The sequence below is a fragment of the Diceros bicornis genome, chromosome 6 (assembly GCF_020826845.1).
Source record: "Diceros bicornis minor isolate mBicDic1 chromosome 6, mDicBic1.mat.cur, whole genome shotgun sequence".
Classification (NCBI taxonomy): domain Eukaryota; kingdom Metazoa; phylum Chordata; class Mammalia; order Perissodactyla; family Rhinocerotidae; genus Diceros; species Diceros bicornis.
In genome coordinates, this window is record NC_080745.1 from 23,867,799 (window position 1) to 23,891,547 (window position 23,749).

Here is a 23,749-nt window from a genome sequence, read left to right on the forward strand (position 1 = left end):
TTGAAATGTGTCTGGTGCAACTGAGGAAATGAGTTTTTCATTTTAATTAATTGATTTAAGATTTAATTAGCCACATGTGGCTAGTGGCTGCTATATTGGATAGATTAGCTTTAAACCATGATAGTTTTTTAGAAAACAAATCAGTGCTATACCACATTCCTCCCTGGTTAATGTGCACAATTTTGTAAAAGTCTGTTTCTATAAGTTATCTTACCATTTGCTCCCTGCCTGACTTTCTGTGGCCTTGTTTCCTATATCTGCCCAATAGGTTTACAAAATAAAGATTTAATGAGCTGAAATTCCCCTTGAGAGTAGCAGCCACATGTCACGGGAAATATCCAAGATGTTTCTTGTTGCCCTACCAGATTCTGTCCCATTAAATCCATTTGCTCCCCAAGATTCCCATGAATCACACATCATGCTATGAGTACAAAGAAATCAAACACAAAACTATTTTATTAAAAATGAGACTTAGAAATAACAGAACGCAAATCCTTTAGACCTTTGAAGCTAAAATATCGTGTAAGTGAAAAGTCTTTTAAAATAAATTTTGAGCCAGTTAGAAATGTTTCCATATAGTGAGATTTCTTTCTTCCTTTGGTAGAAATATAGATTTGCAAATCTTATGGTGAGAATCAAGTCTGTGTATCTGTCTTAGAGGTCAATTTCTACTGTAGAATTAGATGAAAATGTTACCATGTTCTCCCTTTGGGGTGAAAAATAACATTTCTCGCCTATTTTTAGTTTTGGCTTGCTGTTGCTCAGTAAGACATTTTCAAGCTTTCAAAAGATCTGGTTAATAAAAATGTTAAAGTTATCATTATGTTTGGTATTTAGAACATATGATTTAGAAGAATAGAATTTCCTAAGAAATACTGAATTGTTTTTCAGCTAAAACAAATAAACAAACAAAAACTGCCATTTAAAAGTTCCGGCTGTTCTTTTTTTTTTATCCAAGGACATGTAATCTGCCCTGGTCTACACATAATTGATTCTTTCTTTGTTGTAAATGCAAATTCTCTTATTGAAGCTGTTCAAGATGTTTAGAGATTTTGCTTTTGTTTCCTTGAGGCTTATTAATGTCATTCCCTGAAGATACAGATTTTTCTCCTGATTAATCTGAAATAACTGTCTTTTATATTTTAACCTTAACCAGGATTAGAATTAGTTTTTTGCCTGGTGGTAACACTCCAAAATTGGCACGCCTGTCATCCACATTTCTGCAAGTCATGAAGGTTTTAAGCCTAGAATGTATCCTTTAAAATTCTTTCAAATCAGTCTTCCAATTTTCTGTAAATTTGAATTGGTAAATTTTTAAATCTATATTTTGGTGAGTTTGGGATTCATGTTCTGCCTGTGACTGTCTGGGTGCCCTGATAAAGTTACCTGCTGCTGTCAGGCAGCTTCGTATAACAAGAAGTTATCCTTGTAATCACAGTCCTTTGCTTTCGACTGCAATGCAATTATGAAGCATCATTTTAAATTTCGTCCATGCTCTAAGGAAGTGTAGCCTTCTGCAGTATTAGATTTTTTAAGAAACTGTAGAGGAGGCCTCAAAGGGGAAATGGGTAGCACTTAACTCTTTTTGAAAATTAAAATACAAACCTTTGAAGTGAAACATCATTTGGTACCCTTACTGTTATAGCAAAATATACAGAGATGTGCCTCAAGCTGAAACTACACGTTTGGTTTGTGGTATGGAAAATGACCCCTGTCTTCTTTCACAAATTGGCTCTTAGTGCTTGTCAGGGAGGGGGCAAAAAGAAGACATTATTTAATTGGACATGTGTGTGCACTTGCGTGCGCGTGTAATTTTTTCTTTTAAGTTGTCTTTAATGTAAAAGCCATGAGGACTACAAAAATGGCCAAATTAATGAATTGCAAGATATTTCAGTCTTATAAACATTGTGAATAATAGAGTGAAAAATACTTCAATTCGTTTTTGCCATTTATCAGCTTGATTTTTGTCCTACAGGGTATCAGTGAGAAATAATTCGCCTCAGAGCCCATCTGCTCTTGTCAGCACTGGGAGAGTCCTGTCATTTGATAGGCTCACTCCTGGTTGTCCGAAGGTCGGAACGTGTTTGCTTATGACTCAGAAGCTACTGGATTAAATGAAGTCTTTAGTTGGGAGAGTATTTATTTTGAATCAAAAGCCACACTGCGTTTTGAAGTCCCGTTCTCAGTTGAAGTCTCATTCTCAAGCCTAAGGGTGATGATAATTCAGCTGTCCCTCAGCTTGAAAGGAAGGCAGAGCCCTTTTTCCTTTTCCTTGTAGAGTTCCAGAGAACACCACGCTGGGAGGGTTCCCTTTGGGAATGCTTATTAACTGATCTGGTGCTGGGATTGGATCCGGAGTGAATTCATAGAGGTGTGGGGGATGAGTGGCAAGCAGCAGTTTGGGAATAGCACTCTTCAAATGGAAATGAGGTTTTAAAGGGAGCCAGGGTGTTTCCCAAGCAGACAGTCTCTGTGGCAAAGATGAAGAAGAGTTGTGGAAGACGCTTAATTAAGCTCTCCCTTGTTTCTTCAAGGGATGATCTGGCCCCAGCCCTTAGCCTTCAAAGGTGACTGACATTCTATCAATGTTGTTTGAAGGAAAGCACATCAACTTAAAAGGCTTATATAAAGGAAATAACAACTCATCAGAATTATGCATGAGTTGTTATACAATGTGAGTGATTTAGTAAATATGTCCAATAAAAATTGAAATGAAATTCCTTGCTGTGGTGCATCTGTTTTGTGTGATTTTTTCATACTTTGTTGACATACTATCCAAGACATATTTTTCTATATAATGCAAAACAGTGGAATTTATCTCATTTGTCATGAATCTAAATTGCTGTTCTCTCGTCTTTCTATAAAATTGAAACTTTATGTTCTTGTCTTCTGTTTGCTTCCTATTGCCTGACCATTCAACTCCCTGAAGTACATAGAGGAGGACATGGAAATAGAAATAGGAAAGAAAACTCAATTTTGTCAGATTAGCAGTTTATATATATAAAAAATAGATAGTGAGCTGAAATCTGGACTAAAGTCAAGTTTTAGATTAGAGTTCCAATTTATTTGTCTGGATAAGAAAAATTAGTTATATCTGGTATTGTCTTAAGGGCCCTCCAGTAATGAATTTTAATGTGAACTATGAAAAAAATACAGAACTTGAGGTTCTCCAGGTAACCTGAAGTACGCTCGCTGTTCTAAGTCCTCTGCCCAGATCCTCCAAAATAACGGTCAAACTATTCCCTCACTCCTTCAAGTGAGAACATTGGGTTGTAGAAATAACATAAGGTAGGTTGCCTTACATTTACTCATGCATTCATTCACTCTTAACTGGCTTGCGCCAGAAACTATGCTGGCCGCCAGGACTATTAAAATGGTTAGGACGACATAGTCTATACTTTCATGAGCTCCTTTTTGTCCACCTGGCGTTCTAAAATATGGTGCTTCCCATTCATATTTTTGTCATTTAAAAATAGTTTTCTCAAACTATAGCAACAACTTATTACTTGATAATCAGTATCTCAGTGCAGAAAACACTCTCACTGTCTCCGATTAATAATCTGTATTTTAGTGTCCACACCATTTTGCATTTTGGAATGTTCTGTGGTTACTGACACTGTGACAGGAGTGGAAAGGGTAACAGTAAAGCATGAGCATTGTGTTAGTTATGCAAATAACTGTCTCATGCTTGACAAGTTACACCAGGCTTTGGTGATGGACAGTCAGTGGATATTCTCCCTCGTGGAAGAAATACGTTCATCAAAAATCAGGCCTCAGACAGCTATTGAGAATCTTCTGTGTTTAACTTTAAAGTGTCTAATGCAGTAAATGTTATTCCTGTGTCTCAGGCTTTCTAAGAAAAAGAACGAAGCGGTTGGCTTCATGAAGAACTTTCTGAGCCTGTGTTTTAAGTGAAATGTGGTGCTAGGTGCTGGGGGTACAGTGAGTGAAGACACAGTCCACCCCTGTTCTGGTTAGGAGGGAAAGTAGGGAGCTGATGAATTATTCAGAACCAGATAGCCTCACTTCCTATTCAGTATGACACATACCTTTTCAATTCCAGACTTTTATTCAAAGGGCTTGGTCAAGTGGGGTTATGGTCTAGATGTGTCTTTTTCTATCTGTAGTCTAGATGTGTCTCTATTTCTATCTGTAAATTAAGGAAATTTGTAGAAAAGTGAATGAATATTTCATTTAGTACCTATTTCATGTGTGACACTGCCCTGACCTTTCCAGTAAGTGATACTATGTGGTTATTCCTGTTGGAAGCTTTTGATTTTTTATGCAACAGAAAGAGTATGTGCTTCAACTGAATGAGCATCAATTACCCCTGTCACCTTGTTGGATGATTTGGAAAGAGTCTTTTAGCTATTAGCAGGCTATTAGCATAACAGACATTAAAATGATTAAAATATCAGTGATTACTTGAATCCCTGGGGCTACAAAAGGCTTCTTTTACGAAGTGCATAATATAAAAGAAACAGGTCGTTTGTTTGAGGGGATCTCTCTGCCTTTGTTTCCAAAGATCCTTTTAGCTCCCAGTGGAAAATATGATGTGGGCCACATTAACTGTTCTTTGATAGATTTCGAGGGAGATAGCCAAGTGCCTTGGAAAGAGCGCTGAGCCCGGAGTGAGAGGTTCCGGTTCCGGTGTGAACCTGTCCCTGATTAGCTGTATCACCTTTCCAACCTCTGTGAGCCTTCTGAAAATTGGAGATTTCTTTGGTACTACCTCAGACATTTTTGTGAACTGAAATAGTGTAGTGTGTCTGGAAAACTGTGAAGTGCCGTACAAGCTAAGTGGGGGATTGAAAGCAAAGGACAGCATTGCAGTGTGCTGTCAGGCTTTCGTTAGATTACTGGGTTCACTTAAAGGCTCTCTATGTTGCAGCCAAGTACAGTAAAACCAATAGGCACTTTCAGAATACAGTAAATGCAAGTTATAATTACGTGATTAAGCTGTGGCTGCACGGTCCGTGGTTTACCCCATCCAGGTCCAACTAATTTGTTCAACTGCCTTTTTTTTTTGGTAAGAATATGCCTTGTTCCTTTAAACTTTCTCAGTTCTCTGCGTTTTTAGTTTTGTTTTGCTACTCTTCAAAAGTATCATCCCTGTTTATTATCCCCTAGGACTCCTCCCCTTCTTTGTTTTGAAGAAGCATAAAGTCATATGTCCTGCTTTTATATAAGACGAAAAGAATAAAGTAACAGGATAATGGTGTATTGTTCTATAGGTAGATGTATGCGATGGGAATTTTATGGCTTTAAAATTTTCTGCAATTCTGATTGTTACATAAAGTTAAAGTTTCCAATTCCGTAATTCTATAAATATATATTATCCAGAAAGAACTTTCATGAAAGTTTACATGCCTTTTGCTGTTTAATATTGGCTTCCTCTATTTTATGGAAGCAAAAAGTAATATTATTTGTTTGTAACTGAAGTTTCCCTTGTGAAGCTGTCACTCCAGGAAGCTTACGTATTTCGTATGATTGCATCTTGACACACCCCATGCTCTTACTAGTCCATTTACAGGAGGAGAAACGTGGGTCCAAAGAGATTGTCCCATTTCTAAGTTACACACTGGCAGGTCTGGGTTTTGAGAACAGAGCCCAAACTCTGTCTTTAATGGAGAATAGTTTGATTGATGTAGAGGGTTCCTGCTGAGAATGAATAGAGAAAACTGTATCACTTGGCTGGGCTCGAACAGTGATCGTCCTGATGGTCAGGCTGCGAAGGCTGAAGCGAGCCTTTAGAACTGAGTCCATAGCGTGGCCAGCAGGGATTCTACTTTCAAGGGCCCAAACTATTGATGGTAAATGGAGGGTTCTTTGAGGAAACTAGAGGTGTCATTTGAAAGGAATGGGCCTGTGTGGGTAGATGCCATGTTGGGGACCTGGCTGGGTGTCTCTGAAGTTAGGGGTGCATAGGTACAGTGCTGGGCAGCAAGTGCGGGTACCGGTCGCCTGTGAACCAGAGTGGACACCACCTTTGTGCTGGCCCTGCCCAGAAGCCGGGAAGTGGTAGCAGCTGTAGATGTAGAAATCTATTGGTGGGAAACGCTGCTTTAGGCAGCAGGAAGCAGGGGGAGCGCCGATGAACGTGGATATGAGTAAGTTAATGAGTGTCCCATGCACAGGAATACGGCATCCCAGGAAGTTCACAATGCTAAGCTCAGAGGGACAAGTAGTATTGTTTTTCAGAATAAAGTAGTAAAATGTACGATCCTCTGAGGGCTCCAACTAATAGAACGACTTGTCATTCTTACGGTTTTGTAATGTCACATTTTAACTAGCACATCTTTTATGACCTTCTTGTTCTACAAAATATTTTGCCTTCCAGGATATACTACTGAGAGAGATTGGACTCAGAAAAGTTACTGGCTAGACAGGCAGTGTTAAAGATTGTATTTATTTTTAACCCTGAAGCTGAGTTTTTATTGATCTTTACCTAGCATGTTAATTAGAAGCATAAGTAGATGACATGTACGTTTGTTACTGAGCAAAGAGGAAGTCCATACACTTACATGTTAGGTGATCCCACAGCCTTATCTAACATCTTGGAGTATCTCCTTTTGGCGAGCAAACTGTGAAGAGCGTGCTAGAAGCTAGAAATGCAATTCACATCCGTTCACTTGGTCTGGTATGTCGGAAGAAAGCTGAGCACATTTATCAGTGAGGTCTGAATTTGTACACTGATGCAGGAGAGAAAAAGATGAAGTCTTTTCTTCAAAAATGTTTCTATTCACACAAGATTAGCAGCCCACTTTTTTGGAAATGTCTTTTTGTGCTAGGTCTTTTTGTGTTCGGTCAGTTTGGGTTTCAGTTGGCTTTTACTTATTGGTCAGCAGTATTTGCTGTGTGCCCCTTCACAGCGGCACCGGTTTTGATGCTCCGGAAGAACCGGGATATTTTGCCTGGTGTCTGTGCTAGAACCACCCAAGGAGGAGAAAGCCGTGCCTGCAAGGGCAGGTGCAGATCCGTTTCTGGTACACGCTGCAGCATGAGGACCTCTGTAGGCTAATTTTTAATTCTTACATTCTCCTAAAAATTGGTTGAATTTGCTATATGTATTCTTCAAGGAATTCCTCATAGATGTGGAGCAGAACTAAGGTTGACGAGGTTTGATGATATGTTATAATTAGTGGTATTTATTTGATGTCTTAGTCATAGAAGTAAAAAAGCAAAAATCTTGTTTATAAGAGTAGTTGCTGTAAAAGTGTCACATAATACCAACATTAATTTTGATTTTAAAATAAAACCATTCTTTTGAGAATAGCAGATTTTTATTAGGGCAAAAGAACACCAATTTTTAGCATTAAAAGATCATTTACATATGACTGTGTAAGAGGTGGAGATGAAATAATCCCACCTCGATTCTCTCCTCACCCTAATGCATTGCACAAGTTTCTGTCAGCACTCTCTCAAATATTAGTCATGATTACCCACATTTATAACTTCTTTTTGAAGACTCAAGCTAAATTACTCACCTTATTAAAGACAACAAGCTATGAGCATGAACTAACTATACCACACTACTCAGCCACCTGTCTTCTCTTTCCTTAGTCTTCCTTTTAAACCAAACCCAGTAAACTTGAAACCCAAACAAGCACTGGAAATACATGTTGCCCTTTGGTCCACAAGATTCAAGGTTCACGTTCCTTTCATTCAAAATATAACTCCAGGACCTTTAACTTTGGAAGGTCTCCGTTCAAGATTCCCTGGCTTGCACTATTTGGGCAGCTGCAGCCTTTGAGACACCAAAGCCTGGGGTTCATGTCAGCATCCAGTGACTTGCCTAGAGCCTGGATTAGGGTGGAAGACAGAGTGGATTTTCTTGATGTTTTGATACCTACTGTAATATCCCACCTTTATGATTTCTAATTAGGTCATTGGTCATATGCTGAAATCAGTAGTTCCAGAGGATGTGGTATCTAGTTAAATAGGAAAACACTTGGAAACAATTTAAGTCCGTCAGTAAAAATTGTAGAGCCTGGGCATTTTACAAAAAAAAAAAAAAATAATGCAGTCCAGTGTAAATCTGGACTTACTAAATTTGGCCAATAATTTAACTAACACATTCAGTAAATCCACAGTAATCTAAATTTGCCTAGATAAAAGAGATGAATTTTGCTTTGGGGGAAGGAGAGTTAAAACAAAAGACATAAAGTTTATTAACAAACAGATCATCACTACCTCATCCTCCGTAAACAGGCATAAGTATCTCTCTAGGATGGTTTATTCAGTCATTCCTCCTCTGTTCCCAAGGGGCAGCACCACCATCCATTTGGTTTCCCAAGCCCAAAAGCAGGATGTAGTTTTTGGTTTTTACGTCTTTCTCCATCCCAAGCTCCAAGTACTCTTGATTTAACAGGTGAGAAATAATTTTCCTCTAGTATTGCTGGTGAGAAGAATGGAGTTCTGTGTGTACCAGTCCTCTGTGTGTCCTTTGTCCCCCACATCTTCTCCCCATCAGATATTTAAGATCTCTTCCTTGACTCGGAAGTCTGAGTTCCACATTGACGTATCTTGATGTAGACCTTTTCCATGCATTGTACTAGGCACTCTGTGGACCTTTTAGTCTGGTTTTACGTATCTTTTAGTTCTTGAATTTTTCTTGTGTTATTTCTCAATCATTTCCTCCCCACCTTGTTCTCTCTCTTCTCTTTCTGGTACTTCTGTTGAGTGGATGTTAGAATTTCTGGATTGAACTTTAATTTTCTTATGTTTGCTCTCCTATGCCTTTTGGGAGAGTTCCTGAGTTTATCTCCCAGCTGTCTTACTGGATTTTTCATTTTGAATTTTAGCTATCTTATTTTTAAATTTCAAAGTTCCTTCTTCTTCTCTGAGGATACAGTTGGTGAGCCTCACTGCAGAGTGATTGGGTGGCTTCCATCTGCTTGTCTTTCCTCTAGATAAAGACCAGCGTTTGTCTTTGTGGGGTGACAGCATTCTGAAGCTGGGTTTGTGGGGAGGAGAAGTGACTCTGGGTCTCATTTCCAGTCAGACTTTGACTTAGCCGTTGGTTTTGAGCCTGCTCTCCTCCGTGCCTCTTGGCCTTGAGTCTAGACCTTTCCGGTTGAGTTCCCTCGATTGTTGCTCACGTCCCCTAGAGGTAGGGAGGGTTTATAGCCTGGCTGGGCCCCATGCCGTAGGGACCCCAGGGTGGAACTTTTCTGTGTTCACTCCTTTCTAAACAAGCCCGCTCTCCTAAGCCTTCTCTCTCCCTTTTGCCTTCTGCAGGGCCTGGTGCTTCCTGTTTCCACGCCTGTTCAGGGTTGTGCAAGGGGACTGGTCTTGCTTCTCCTTGTCTTTCCCTCTGCACACCCTTGGGTTTTGCCTTCCTCTGCTCTGCTAAACCACTGGCATTCTTCCATTTTGCTCTCCATCTTTGTATACTGTCTTTTAGAGTTTCAGGTGTCTCCACGTTTTGCTGATGTTCAAGTTTCTTTCTTTTTCTCTTTGTTCTTTTGTTATGATTTTGAAAAGAGGCTGAAAAGTTTTACTTTACTGTCTTGAGAATGGAAGTCTACTTTTTAAAGAGCGGTACCTTATCATAGTAGATTTCTCGAAGGATAAATAGTAGCAAGTTTTTATGTTGACTCTGGAATGTCTAGAGAGAGGCACTGTCTTGATCAACGTGGTGAATTGGGGTGATTTGCCCTGACACTCAAATTTGAAACTTACCCAGTCTCCCTGTGTCCTTGCCGAACTGTACCAGTTGGCCTCGCAGGCTAACGTTGGTCGAGTTAATAGTACTATTTGCACTGTGTAGTGGGAAACTGGAGGGATGTCTGACTTAAATCATATTTTTCAGACTAAAGGGCTTTACATGCCTGACTGATCATTTGAGCACATGGAGAGCACTCTAGATGACCTTTTTGGGAGCTGTAAGGCTAGTCTAAGAAAGTGACTATAGTAACTAAAAACCACACTTGACTTTGACAGGGTAGACACTCAGGTTTTCCCTTGACTGTGACAGCTTTTACTAATTTTGTTTTTTACTTTTCTCAGACTCAATAGAAAAAATGACATGTGACTTTCATTCCTAATTATATAACTGCACTTTAAAATATCTCTTAAGATTATATATGAGGCATTTTTAATCTATTAAAGTTTGTTTATTGCCCATGTTTAATGTGCATGATTCCATGTATGCAAATTGGTTAATAGATATATTCAAGTCTGTCTAAGAAGTTTGCAAACTACCTGGAGAGACAGAATATATGCATGAAAGACTTAACAGCAATATCTGTCAATTAAGTAGAGCCACAAGCGTGATACTGGATCCTACCGATCCATGCTAGATCATAAATAGACAAGGTCATCAAAAGCCAGGGAGCTCCTAGGGTTGGACGGCTCTGTGTCATCGTCTGTGAGCCCAGAGAAGCACACGCACGGCAACGAGTAAGCTGTGCTGATGGCCCAGCACTGAGCCTGCCTTCTTACCATCTCTTCTCGGCCCCACAGAGGGTGTTCAGAGCTCTGCCGGATCCCCATGGTGGAATACAAACTCGACAGTGAAGGCACCCCCTGCGAGTACAAGACCCCCTTCCGGAGGAACACCACGTGGCACCGGGTGCCCACCCCTGCCCTGCAGCCCCTGTCCAGGGCCTCGCCCGTCCCCGGCACGCCCGATCGGCTGCAGTGCCAGCAGCTGCTCCAGCAGGCCCAGGCCGCCATTCCCCGCAGCACCTCTTTCGACCGGAAGCTGCCCGATGGCACGAGGTAAAGCTGGTATCCTTTCCTCAAGGACGGCTCTTGCAAAGCTCTGGGGTTAGATCTCCAAATGGTAGGGGAGGGACTTTTTATTGGGCTTCATCTTTTCTGAGGTAGCTTGGTCTGAACAGGTTGGCAGGCAGGGCGGTGAGCAGGCCCCAGATGCAGTGGAGCTTGGAGGTGGCCTGCTGCTGCCCAGCCCCAGTGCTGGTAACACTCAGGTCCTGCCCGTGGGTGCTGCCCACCAGGGCCACAGCCTTCCCTCTGCATCCATGATCCTCCTGGTCAACTGGCTGTCTAACCCATCTTGGGAAAGATACCTGAGAAACTGTTCTGCATGAACCTTTAGATATGTGTGAACAGTTTTGAGTACAAATAAAACAAAATTGCAAAATCAGTGATTAAATCCCATCACCCTAATGTGCTAGTATTTTAAGAGGTTCCAAGGCCATTAGCATTGCTTTGCTTTTCTCTCTCATTTTAAGCAAGGTGAGTTAAGTTTCAAATTAATTTTTCAGTGAGAGAATGCACTTGTTTAAAAGATAAATTCAATAGCATCAGAAGCTGGTGAGGATTTTTGGATGCATAATTCGCATAGGTAGTTTTAAGTGAACAAAAGGGTAGATTTATTTTGTTACTGTTGTTGTTCATTCCTGCTCCTTTTATTTTAGCTTTCACATAACTTATGGGCCATGGAGGCAGCATGAGTTTCCTCAGAATGGCTTGTCAGGCTCTGGTCTCCTAGAGTGTTGTCAGCGTGGATGCTGAGCCAGCTGCTCACTGGTGTAGCGTTATCTTTGGCCTGTCACTCATTCTCTCCCAGCCTCCAGTTTCCTCATCTGAGATATAAACTTAGTAATAATAGGGACCTCTTTGAGGCATTGTGAGGATTGCATCAATCAATATATGTAAACTGCTTAGAACCATTCCTGGCACATAGTAAACCTGTATAGGTATTAATAATTAATTAGTTAATAAGATCAAAATATGTGGTCTTCCTCAGTTTATTCTTTCCAAAGTGAATGCACGAATGGTGTTAACTTTAAATTGACATTAAATCATCTTGGCTCTGGGTTTCCTTACTCAACAGTCTGCTGAGTTTATAAGCTCTCCATATTCAAAGAAATGCACATAGGTAGCCCAGGTGAATGGGGCGACATCAGGAAGGGTCTGCAGAACCTCTCTTATGAAAGTAGAATTTAGTACATTCTAGGGAAAAAACCAGGAGGGTTCTAGTAGCAAAATGGAAATATGGCAAGCACGTCTTCATCAAGTGAGTTCTCATGAGAATTTATTTATTTTTGGGTGTCTGAAATAAATAGGATTGCATTCAATAGATGTGTGAAAATAATTGATTTTGCCAAATTTAGGGTTTCTCTCTGCATAGGTTTTAAATATAGAACCAAAACGTGACTTGCATTAAGTTTCATAGAACAAGTAGTGGTAACGTTTTCATAATTCTGTATTCCTGGGGGCTCTATTGCTGTTCTTCCTTATTACACTGGAATCATTATTTGTGCTTTAAATCTTTAGATGGTGAAATCTTGTTCCTGCCACATCTCTTTCCTATAATAAATTGCCAACCATAACCCCCTGATATCTCATAGCATCACCAATACTTAGTCTATTTGTCCATGATTTATTCTGTTTCACATTGCAATGTGCAGTTCTTCCTTTTCTTTGCCATTGTAAAAATGAATTCATTTGTAAAACAAAACAGGCCAGGTCAAGATGTTGATACTCCACAGGTACCTCAGTGCCCTGTTAATGATTCTAGTCACCATTTCAGAAGTTCACCTAGCAACCAGTCATCCTCCAGCGACCCCGGACCCGGCGGGAGTGGACCCTGGAGACCGCCAGTGGGATATGATGGGTACCACTCATTTTTACCTTACTGCTGGCCCCTGGGAGGGACTTGTTTCAGTGACTCATTCAGAAACATTGACTGTGCACCTGCTGTACATGAGGCCATTGGGGGATATAAAAATACCAGCCAGGCTTTTAATAAGTCACTTGTCCAGGCCAGAAAGCTCATCATTTCTATGTAGGTACTGCTTATTTGTCTAAACTCTGAGCTTGTCTATTTTTTCTTTTTAATGAGGAAAGTCTCTCTGAATGTGTGAAAATTAAGGATTTGGGGACTCTATGGGCAATGGCCCTTGGGAGTTTTCCCCTCACTTAAATTGCTGACGAGGAATAAATTCACAGCCTTTCTTGAAAGTGCTTTTTCTCCAGAACACAGCCCAGAATCAGAGAAGGCAGGTTTACCATTTGACATGGCTTTTTCTGCCTCCTGTTTTAGAGCAGCGGAAGGTTGCCTCACACGCTGGGCTGGGGACCGTTCCTTGTAGTGTGTATGCAGGGTGTCCAGGAGCTAATGGGTCAGGTGGAGCTGGGGGACCCTTGGGAACACCGAGACGCTGAATTGACTGATAAAATAACTCAGGGAGAACATACACACTCTGGAGAAGCGGAGGGCGAGGGTGTACAGTCATGGTCTCCCGAGGAGAGGAAGGTGGGGCTGCTCCGGGCAGCAGTGTTCCTGTGTGTTGCAACCACGGGATTTCACTGGGAGAAGAGAAGCTTTCTGTTACTGCTCTCACATGGACGGAGGGAAACGCTCTCCCTGGAATCCTCTTTCCTTCTAGTTGAGGCTTAGAAGTAGATATTTGCAGTCTAGGTTACATGTATTCCCTACCTTAGATAATGGATGGAGTTCTTAAAAATTGTATATAAAGAGACTTCTTAATTGAGTTGCATTTTAAAAGTAGGGGGGAGTTTTTTGTATCAATGGAAAAACGATTCGTGGCTTTTTCTGCAAACCAGGACTTGTAACTGGGGTTCTGTAAGTAAGGATCACTTTGTAATTGGTATAAGTTTTCTGTGATTTATTTCTTCTGTAAGTTTATATTGTCATTCTTTGGGTTTTCATAAAATAAAGTCCACCTAGATGTAGTCTAGAACCAATCAGTCTTATTTTCTTTTCCTTAAAAAATTTGATACAAAGAGGTATCAGTGCCATGTATTCTGGCACACAAGACAAAACAAAAAAACAGAAGCAGGGAGCTCCTCCTTAGCTTGCCGGGGACAAGTTTTCTGACGCTGGACAGTCTTTCACCTCCTAGCATCGGCGGCCCTTCTTTGTCTGTAAATGGCCGTCATCCAAGTGCCTTTGTTGACCCAGTGGTGAAACTAGAGCCCCCAGTTCCAGAGGCTTGAAGCTTCTCTGGCAGGGTTGGCCAACAGATACTGCATTTCCATCTGCCAGAAGCAGCTTCTGATTAGGGGTACCCCTTCAATTGCCCATTAGGAGCCAGCACATACGGGGGACATGCTGGTGGCATGGCGTGGCGAGCAGGCCGGGGCTCAGCTCTGTGTTCTTTGCAGGTGCCAATCTCCCCTGCTGCTCGAGCACCAGGGCTCAGGCCCTTTGGAGTGTGAAGGAGCCAGGGAGCGGGAGGACACCATGGAAGGAAGCAGGCACCCGGGTAATAAGAAACTCCACCTTCCTTCCCACTCCTTCTCTCCTACTCCTCGTCCTCTCCCATCACTCGTTTAGTTGTTCGTTCATTAGCTGTTCCTTCAACACATGTTTGGTGAGCACTACCGTGCAACACGCTGAGGTGGTGGCCTGGGTCTCCCAATGACATAGGGGACATGGTCATGGTTGGTTGTGGTTGTGATGCCTGTGGACATGGAGCATTAACTTTATGGTGGTTGTTCTGCCTGCTCTTACGGCGTATCCATTGGTAAGACCAGAAAGTCCTAGAACCACAATCCTGTTCATTTTTACCAAACCATTTGTTGGCTCCTGTGTTTCTTTGCTTTTTTGTTAACACTAGAAGTTAGATATTCAATTCTTCCCTCTTTATGTGACAGAAACCAAATGGCATGGCCCGCCTTCCAAAGTCCTGAGTTCCTATAAAGAAAGAGCCCTGCAGAAAGATGGAAGCTGCAAAGATTCCCCCAATAAGCTTTCTCATGTAAGTCCTTGTTCATAAACCGATCGCTCATTTAGCCCTTCTGAGGCATGTCAGCACATGTCGCTTATTAGTATTATTGCCAGGGATTCTCAATGGCACCTCATATACCTCACAGGTCTGTTAGAGGTTTGGTAAAAAAATAAATAAATAAAAAGTTAAGGTTTTTTTCCTGCTTGATTTATAAAGAACCTCAAAGAAACGTCACACAGTAAATTACTGGCAAAGCCAAGATTATATCCTCAGCCTTCTGATCCTTGATATCCAATGTAATAGTTACTAAATCATGTTCCTATTTTTAATGTTAACCATTTATCCACTTATGGACATAATACAGAAACGGAAACTGTGAAGTGGTGTGTGTGGTCAGAGACGCTCTGCCCATCACTGGCCACTCCTGTGCGCAGTTACCCATGACTCATCGTCAGAGCAGCAGAAGCTAACGTGTGTGTGCCGTTCCATGAACGCCCCCTTGGCATGGTGTTCTTGGTCATTTGCACGTGTCATTTTGTTCACTCTTTGCAAAAACCCTAGAGGTGAGCCTTACAGGCGACTGTAGCTCAATGAAACAAAACATTCAGTTAAACGTGAAAACATGAATTTCTGGTCATTGCCAAGTAAAGCCAACATTTTAAATTAGCTTATTTTTGAAAATTTACAGATAAAGAAATTTTATAAGTTCTTGACTTGTTTTTCCTTTTCCTTCCTGTGTCATTGGTGAGCTACATGTGACGTTCCTTCTCTTAGCTGTGTCTGGACCTTGTCTAGAGTCAGCCATACAGTATCCACTTAATGCCACCTTTATAAATCTCTAACAATGGTTTAAGCAAAGGGATGCAGGGGGTGGGAGTAGACTTGAGAACATCAGTGTGTGCTAAAAAGGTCAAGGGGATTTGCTTAAGGATCTGATAGAATGGAATGAAAGAAGACATGGCCAAACCACTTTACAGTAGATGAAGCCATGACTTGTTCTTACAGTTCCACAGCCTTTTGCTGCTGCTTCAGGTCTTGTTAGTTTTCAGGATGTGAAGAGGGGCTGTGTCTGTATGAGCACAACAGTCAGATGGGGACATTTATTCTGTTCTCTTTACTCTTTGTCCTCCAGGGACCCCAAAGCACTCCTGTTGACTCCAAAGAGAGCCCCATTTTGTTAGCACCTGGGCATACTCTGACTTGGGCTGTCCCGGAGAAATCACTCAGACTTACCTTGTGCGCTGCGGCTACAGAGTGCTTCTGCATATATTATCTCGTTGGGTCCGCACATCAATCATCCGAGCTCAGTATTATAAGCACAGAGAGGGGCTAAGTGACTGGCCAAAGTCCTACCACGGTGATTCAAACCTGGGTCCTTTGCCCCAAACCCAGAACTGGCACTGTAATTTATCATAGAAGAAGTTTCTTGATAAAAGGCTGCTTTCCTCCTTTTATTAATTTTCCATGTGCTTTCCCAGTTTATATAACCTTTGTTGATTATTTTCTGGTTGGTGACACTGTGGCAATACTTTAGTGCTTCATGCACAAATAATTGAACAAAGACTTGAAAAGATTCCCATGAATTGTGGTAGGAATTATGAATCAGGAACTTTTGCATAAAACCAGGATTTTTTTTTAAAAGTGAATTCTGTCACTGCCTCACATGGAAGAATGAGTAAAAAGGGTTCAGGTGAGATCATCTAGTTTGTAGCTTTGTGAGTTTGGGTGAAAATAATCGTCTTCATAGAGAAGCAAAGTATGGGATTCCTTTGAAGCCTTTCTGTTTCTCTTTCTTCCCAAGATTGGAGATAAAAGTTGCTCCAGCCACTCCAGCAGCAATACGCTCTCCAGTAACACCTCCAGCAACAGTGACGACAAGCACTTTGGGTCTGGGGACCTGATGGACCCAGAATTGCTGGGGCTGACCTACATCAAAGGGGCCTCCACTGACAGTGGCATCGACACGGCCCCGTGCATGCCCACCGCAGTCCTCGGCCCCGTGCACCTGGCAGGCAGTAGATCTATGATCCACAGTCGGGCAGAACAGTGGGCTGACTCTGCCGACATCTCGGGGCCTGATGACGAGCAGCCGAAGATGTACACGGTACACAGCTATGCGCCCGCCATCTCTGCCAGCAGTGCTGCCGACGGCAGCATGGGCGACCTCAGCGAAATCTCTTCTCATTCCAGGTAAGTGCCTCCCTGCACAGCTGACCCGGAACTGTTTATGCCACCTGGGCACACTGGGCACTGTTGCCTGCTGGGGTTGGAGTAGGGGCCTGAAATAAAACAGTATGCTCGTGAAATAGGTGGTCACCTGTTTGCCAAACTGTCTGACTTAGATGAAATGCTTGTTTCCAAAGTCTAATTGTGAAATTTGCACATTCATAGGTCGCTTGTTTGTGATTTTATTTTCCTTTCCTTTCTCTTTAATTCTGAGAGAAAACTACGTAGAGATATTAATTGCTCTAGTCAGGCCACCTATCTCTCTCTTTCAATTCAGCCTGTTCCCAAATTTTTAGGAGAAGCAGTGGCAAGCGAGGCAGTCCTCAGGTCATAGTGAGCAGTAATTAGGGACGGTTTCTGCATTGTCTATGCGTAGCTCCCTAAGATGAAGACTCATGTTGGTTCTTGTTCCCCAGGCTGCCTTACAAGAGGGAGACACCTGAGGTCTTCTGTAAAACAATGAAAGTGTGTTCAGATTGGCAGTTCAACTTTTTTTAATAAGACTAGCTAAATTTAAAGAAATGGTATTCTAAGTATAGCTGTTTAATATATAGTTATGAGTAGTTTTAAACTCCTATTTGACATATGTCTGTACAATGGTTTTAAAACTCATGATTTGTGATTCCTGCCTTCAAAGACTAGGCAAAGAAATATTTTTATTCAGGTTTGTCTGTGCACAGAATTAAACTACTGCACACCAACTACCACTATCATTTTCCTTCATCTCCAAGGCCTTCCTAATTCAGCTCTGAGTTACTGTCTGACTTTTCCCTAGAACTCTTCTAAATACTGAGGACAGAGTCAGATGAACTGATAATGGGAATATCCTCCCTGATACCTAGGGCTGTGGTGGGAGCATTTCTCCAGATGATGGTGCGTAAGGCAGGCCCAAAGAGTTCACAGTGATGGGCCTTCTGTGCTCCTCAGCTCTCCCCTTTCATAAAATCCAGGGCCCTTCCCCGCCTCAGACCTGCTCCCCTTCCTCACACAGCCACCACTCAGACATGGGGCCTTCACAGAGTCTCAGCTTGTAGCTATGATGGACAAACCAATATTAAATCAGTGACCAGAAACAAGAGCAGCTATCCCATCAAAGCAGACATGCAGGTCATTTCAGCTCTCTCCTCTTGATTGAGGCAAAAATGTTATCAATGGCATCATTACTTTCACTATTGACATGATTTGATATGTTTATACTTGTTAGAGAAAAGTTTTAAACTTCTAAGTCATGGAAAATTACTTATGTAAAATCGTGTGTGTGTGCACACATACTCACCCCTGCTTTTCTCTTTTTCTTTTCCTACTGCTAACATCTTCAGTGTCTTACTTATCGTTTATGTCATTCAGGGGCATTTATGTTACAAGTTAAAGAAAACTCCACACTAATTGGTTCATACAGCAAAGGTGGTATTTTGGCTCATGTAACCGAAAACTCTAGAACTATTAAGATTCTGCTTGACCCAGCAGCTCAAATGATATCACCCAAGACCGGGTCCCCTCTTGGTTGAAAATGGCTGTGTCACCTGCATGCCTGCCATGCTCATGCTCATCTGTCCACAGGAAGAAAGTGTGGTTCTTCTCTAGTTTCTGCAGAAGCTCCTCCCCTCCCCCAAAAAATACCTCATCACATCTCCTTGGCTTTAATCTCACTGTGGTCAGGGGGTACCATCGCCTAAGGCAGGCAAGACCCTTTGCCGGGGCCTGGGAGTCTGTCCCACTAAGCAGCTTCCCCAGAGGAAAATCAAGGTATTGTTTTACCAGGAGAAGGGAGAGCGGATGCCAGACTGGGGAATCCTAAGTGTCCACAACGTACTCTTCTTCCATTGGGACAGAGGGAACCTAGGATATGGAGATTATTTTCAAAATAGACATTCCTACTACTTTTTACCAATTCTCTTTAATAATTTGACTTAAAATATGTTTAATTAATAACTAAAATACAGGCATACCTCGTTTTATTGCACCTCACTTTATTGCACTTTGCAGATTTTGCATTTTTTTATAAGACCTCCTCCACCAGCAAAAAGATTACAACTCCCTGAAGCCTTAGATGGTGGTTAGCATTTTTTAGTAATAAAGTATTTTTTAGTTAAGGTATGTACATTGTTGTTTTAGACATAATGCTATTGGACACTTAATAGACTATAGTATAGTGTAAACATAACTTTTATATGCACCTGGAAACCAAAAATTTGTGTGACTCACTTTATTGCAGTATTTACTTGACTACAGTGGTCTGGAACCAAAGCCTGCAATATCTCCGGGGTATGCCTGTAATATTTAAGTATTATCAGTGACTTTGGTCACCTGAACTATTCCTATCTTAATTTCAGGGATGGTTGAAAATTGGCCATACTATAAAAACCATCTTGGGTTTTATAGCCTTCTAATGTCTTTCCACAATTTAGAAGATTTGTAAAACAGCTGATTTCATGATACCTTGTTGGACAAATGTAATTGGCATCACAAACAGAGTTTTGTATTAGTATAAAGGAAAGTTTCTGTGGGAACTGCCTTCAGAGCACACCCATTTATAAATAGAGGTGGGATATTTATAGGGTTTTGAAGTAGATTTTCTTGAATACCTTAACCATTCATTAATTTAATGGTTTAGACTATTAGAAAGTATATAAAAGTGCTAGATTGAATTTCTGATTGATTTTACTTTTTTCCACCACTTTAAATTGAATGTGCACAGCTGTTGTCGAAATGATAGATGTTGAGTGAGTGGAATCCTTTACCACCTGGCTGGCTGTTTCTTGAGATTTTTAGTTGATGGTGACTTTGAAGTGACATTTCAGCTTCCGTTGCTCAGTATGAAATTCAGTCATTAAATTGGATCTTTTGAATACTTCCTCCTGTCTGTTCCCTGACCTGTGCAGGAGGGCTAAAGAAAATAAGATTTAAAATGTTTTAAATTTTTAGATATTTAAATATTTTTAAGTATTAAATATGTTAATATTTTATATTTAAGGTATCTGTGTGTTGAGGTAGAAGGAACCATGCTCATTAGACAAGGGACCAGCCTTTGAAGTCGTGCTGACATTCTGCGGACACTGAAATGCCAGGGCCCAGACTGGGGCAGTGTGTCTATGATGATGGATCATCAGCCCTGGACTAGCCCCTTCTGATTCAGTTTAAACCCGCGTGTGGTCAACTCGTAGCTGAGGCCCACTGCCCAAAGGTCGAGGAGTGACTGGTTTTAGCATGTAGCCCAAGGATCAAAAGAGCAAAATAAACTCCTTTAGGGGCTGACATCAGTGCTGACCACCCTGGTTGAAGTCACACCCACCCCCACGCACTCTGTGTCCTCGTCCTGGGTTTTCGGGGTTTTTTTTGTTTTTTTTTTTTTGTGAGGAAGATCAGCCCTGTGCTAACATCTGCCAATCCTCCTCTTTTTGCTGAGGAAGACTGGCCCTGGGCTAACATCCGTGCCCACCTTCCTCCACTTTATATGGGACACCGCTACAGCATGGCTTGACAAGCGGTGCATTGGTGCGTGCCCGGGATCCAAACCAGCGAACCCCCGGCCGCTGTAGCAGAGCGCGTGCACTTAACCGCTTGCACCACTGGGCCGGCCCCCCGGGTCTTCGTTTCTTCTTAGCACTCACCCCCAGCTGAAATCCTCTGTGCTGTGATCTGCCCCCTCGAGAGTGTGGCTTATTGCTGTCTTCCCTTCACAGAGTGTCCGTGTTTCCAGGCTGAAGGGACTGGCCTCTCATTCACTTTGTATCCATAGCACTTAGTCCAGTTCCCTGCATGTAGTAGGCATTCGAACGTTTGTTGAATGAAGGAGAGAACTTTAAGAAGAATGCTTGATAAATGCCTGTTGATTGAGTTAATAAATTAGTGCCTGGGCAGCCTAGAGAAGCAGGGGGCCCGTGGGGTCAACTGTCCCCAGTTCCCAGGTGCGGGAGCCCAGATCGGTATACGGCATACTCTTCAGAGACTAATTCTGGTTTTCCACCACCAACACCACCGCCGCCCCCTCCAGCCCCAACACACACGCGCGTCCTTCCCAACAGCCTTCCTTCCCAAAGCAAGTATGGAATTGTGTATATGGTGTGATTCCAGGATTGTATTGAGGAGGGGGAAAGGAGGACTTAAACCTCTTTAAGACAGGCTACAAGGGTGCGAGGAAAAAATGGGGAAGGGTGGCGGGGTGTGAGCAGGAATCATCCATTAAGCGAGACAAGCATATATCTAGCCTTCTTTCTCCTGCTGCTCAGCTCTTTAATTCAGCACGCCTATTTTTCCTCCCTGCAAGGGCGGGGCGCTTAGATAAGAGCTCAGAATACAAAGCAGTATTCGTATTAGCCTCGGCAAGATTTTGCAAAGTGAAATAAATCAACTGAAAAAAATACAATCCACGTTCTGGATTCTCCTGTAAATGGCTCATGTGATTATCTGTTGTTTGTCATTATTCATGTCATCATACCCTTCTCCTAGTACAAATGGCTGGAACTTGGCAGTGAAACTCTAAAATAAGAACCTTAGAAGGAAAGGATACATGAAAAGCTTATTGCCAACATTCTAGAATGTTTACCAGCTTCGCAGAAAACTTTTATAATGATGTTGCTGTTGCTAAACACAGATTTTTGCCATATTGCTCATCAAATGGATTCAGTAAATTTGTTTTTAGAGTTTAACTTTAAAATATTGTACTATTGCATAAAAGACAACTTTAAGCAAGTCTGAAGTTAGAAAAATATCTTTTATAAAACAATGGAAAAACACATAAGAGTTTGTGACCATGCTACGTTATTCACGACACGTTCTCAAAAAGCGTTCAATTCGGTAGTTTCAGGGGGGAAACGTGAGTAGCTTATGCAGCATATTAATTACAGCAGACTTTGGGTACCCTAGACTTTAACTATAAAACATCGCAGAGATAATCAAAGGCTTTAAAATGCATGATGCCCATGGTAGCTAAAGGCAGTGCATAATCCTTGAATGGGGAAACTAAAGCCGTAAGCATAATTGGGACAATTGAGAAATTAGAATATTGACTGTATATTAGATAATAGTATTGCATTAATGCCTGATTTCCTGATTGTGGTAATTATGTTGTTACTCTGTGGGAGAATGTCCTTATTCTTAGGAAATGTATACTGAAATATGGGACTATGATGTCATAAAGTTTGCAACTAATTCTCAAATGGTTCAGAGAGGAATATATATAGAGGAATAATGCCAAAGTAGCAAGATAGTAACAATTAGTGAATCTAGATGAAGAGTATATGCATGTTATTCTACTATTTTTATGCCTTTTCTGTAGCTCTGAAGCTTACGGGAACATATACAGGCCTTCAGAGCCCATTGCCCAGAGATGGAGTTTTCTGGTGAAGAGTTTACTAACTGGTGCGCACCCCAGTACACGGAAAGAGTTCATTAGCTCCCTCTCTCAATGCCTCTTCATTCCTGGCTTATTTTCTGGGTTGCTTTGGACGTGGGGAAGTCAGTAAAACATCTTCCCGCAGAGCTCACAGCTTAGAGCCCAAATGGAGGGAGCCTTGAGTCACGCTCAGGAGCGCAGACCTACCACCAGCAACTAAGTCACTTCATGGGAGTAGATGAGGGAGTAGATGGATTTATTTCGTTTGTTTTTTTAACCGCAGTGTCTCCAACATGTAGAAGACCACAAAATTGGTTGGTTTCCTTATTTTCTTTTGAACCTCTATAAAAAGTCTATTTTAATATCATTCTTAGTTTTAGACTTTTTTTTTACTTCCTCCATTATATACTTGCTTTATACATAGTTTTTTCAGCAAATGTGTGTGCTAATCAGAGGTTTCAGAACAAGATTTTATTTCATCATACCAGGGAGCTGGCCATCTGAAGAACCCTGTCGTAAACTCTCTCAATAGCAAGGACTTCTGCTTTTTCATATTTGTGAAGTAATCCCTGATCTCTGTTTTACTCATTTTTCATAAAATATTATATTGTTGATCTTTCTGAATTAAAAAAGATCTTTAGGCTTTGTGTTTCTAGAGGTGATCATACAGTCAATAGGGGAGTCCTTCTGGCCTTAGCTTAACTGCTGACATTTAAAAAAAATTTGTTGTTTTTAGGGATTCTGTGTTTTAAATATTATTTTGTTGCTGTCATATCACGTGGTAATACAGAACATCCGTATTATGACACCAGATTAAGGAACTGTCGTTGTTGTGTTGGAAGACCCCCACGTCCTACCCGATCACCATCCCTTCTCTTCCCCCTGGGGTGGCCACTAACCTGGCTTTCATGATAACCATCCCTCGCTTCTCTTTATAGTTTTGCTACTGATGTATGTGTTCCTGAACAACGTATTGTTCAGTTTTGCCTGTTTATGAACTTTATTAAAAAGGAGAATCATGCTCAACATATTCTTTGTGACTTGCTTCTTTTTCTACATTATATTTGTGAGATTGACCCAAGTTGCTGTCTGCAGCCTCGGTTCATTCATTTATGGAGTATTCCATGTATTCATCCGTGTTTATTAATTGACCATCCATTCCATCATCCAATCATAATGATGATTCAGGTTGCCAGCACTGGGGAGCTATTCAAATCAGTGCTCCTATCAACATTGTTACCAGTTTCCAATTACGCACATGCAGGGGTTTATCTAGAGTGTACACTGAGGAGTGGAATTGCTGGGTCATACACTCTGCGTGTGCACATCTCTACAGGTAACGCCTGGACTGCTTTCCAAACTGTTTTACACACTTTTCACTGCCACTAGCAGTAGGAGGGTGCCTATTGCTCCAGTTCTGGCCAACACTGGGCATTCATTATCAAGCATTCCCATTTTTGCCAGTCTGGTGAGTGGGTTGTGATACTGTTGTGGTTTGCATTGCCATTTCCCTGTTGAC

The 23,749-nt window shown here is 41.5% G+C and overlaps 1 protein-coding gene across 6 annotated transcripts in view; it reads left to right on the plus strand.

The window, feature by feature from the left end:
* The window catches only part of SIPA1L2 (signal induced proliferation associated 1 like 2), a 217,715-nt gene that overhangs the window by 162,650 nt on the left and 31,316 nt on the right, over nucleotides 1–23,749 (plus strand). For 4 of the 6 annotated variants that reach the window (XM_058543017.1, XM_058543016.1, XM_058543015.1 and 1 more), the window contains 5 exons: nucleotides 10,468–10,725; nucleotides 12,494–12,589; nucleotides 14,104–14,204; nucleotides 14,596–14,699; nucleotides 16,471–16,859. In XM_058543017.1, the coding sequence (XP_058399000.1) occupies nucleotides 10,468–10,725; nucleotides 12,494–12,589; nucleotides 14,104–14,204; nucleotides 14,596–14,699; nucleotides 16,471–16,859 (948 nt within the window). Of the gene's footprint in view, nucleotides 1–10,467; nucleotides 10,726–12,493; nucleotides 12,590–14,103; nucleotides 14,205–14,595; nucleotides 14,700–16,470; nucleotides 16,860–19,869; nucleotides 20,225–23,749 lie in introns of those variants that run through there. The other 2 variants (XM_058543020.1, XM_058543019.1) reach the window with 2 other exon arrangements.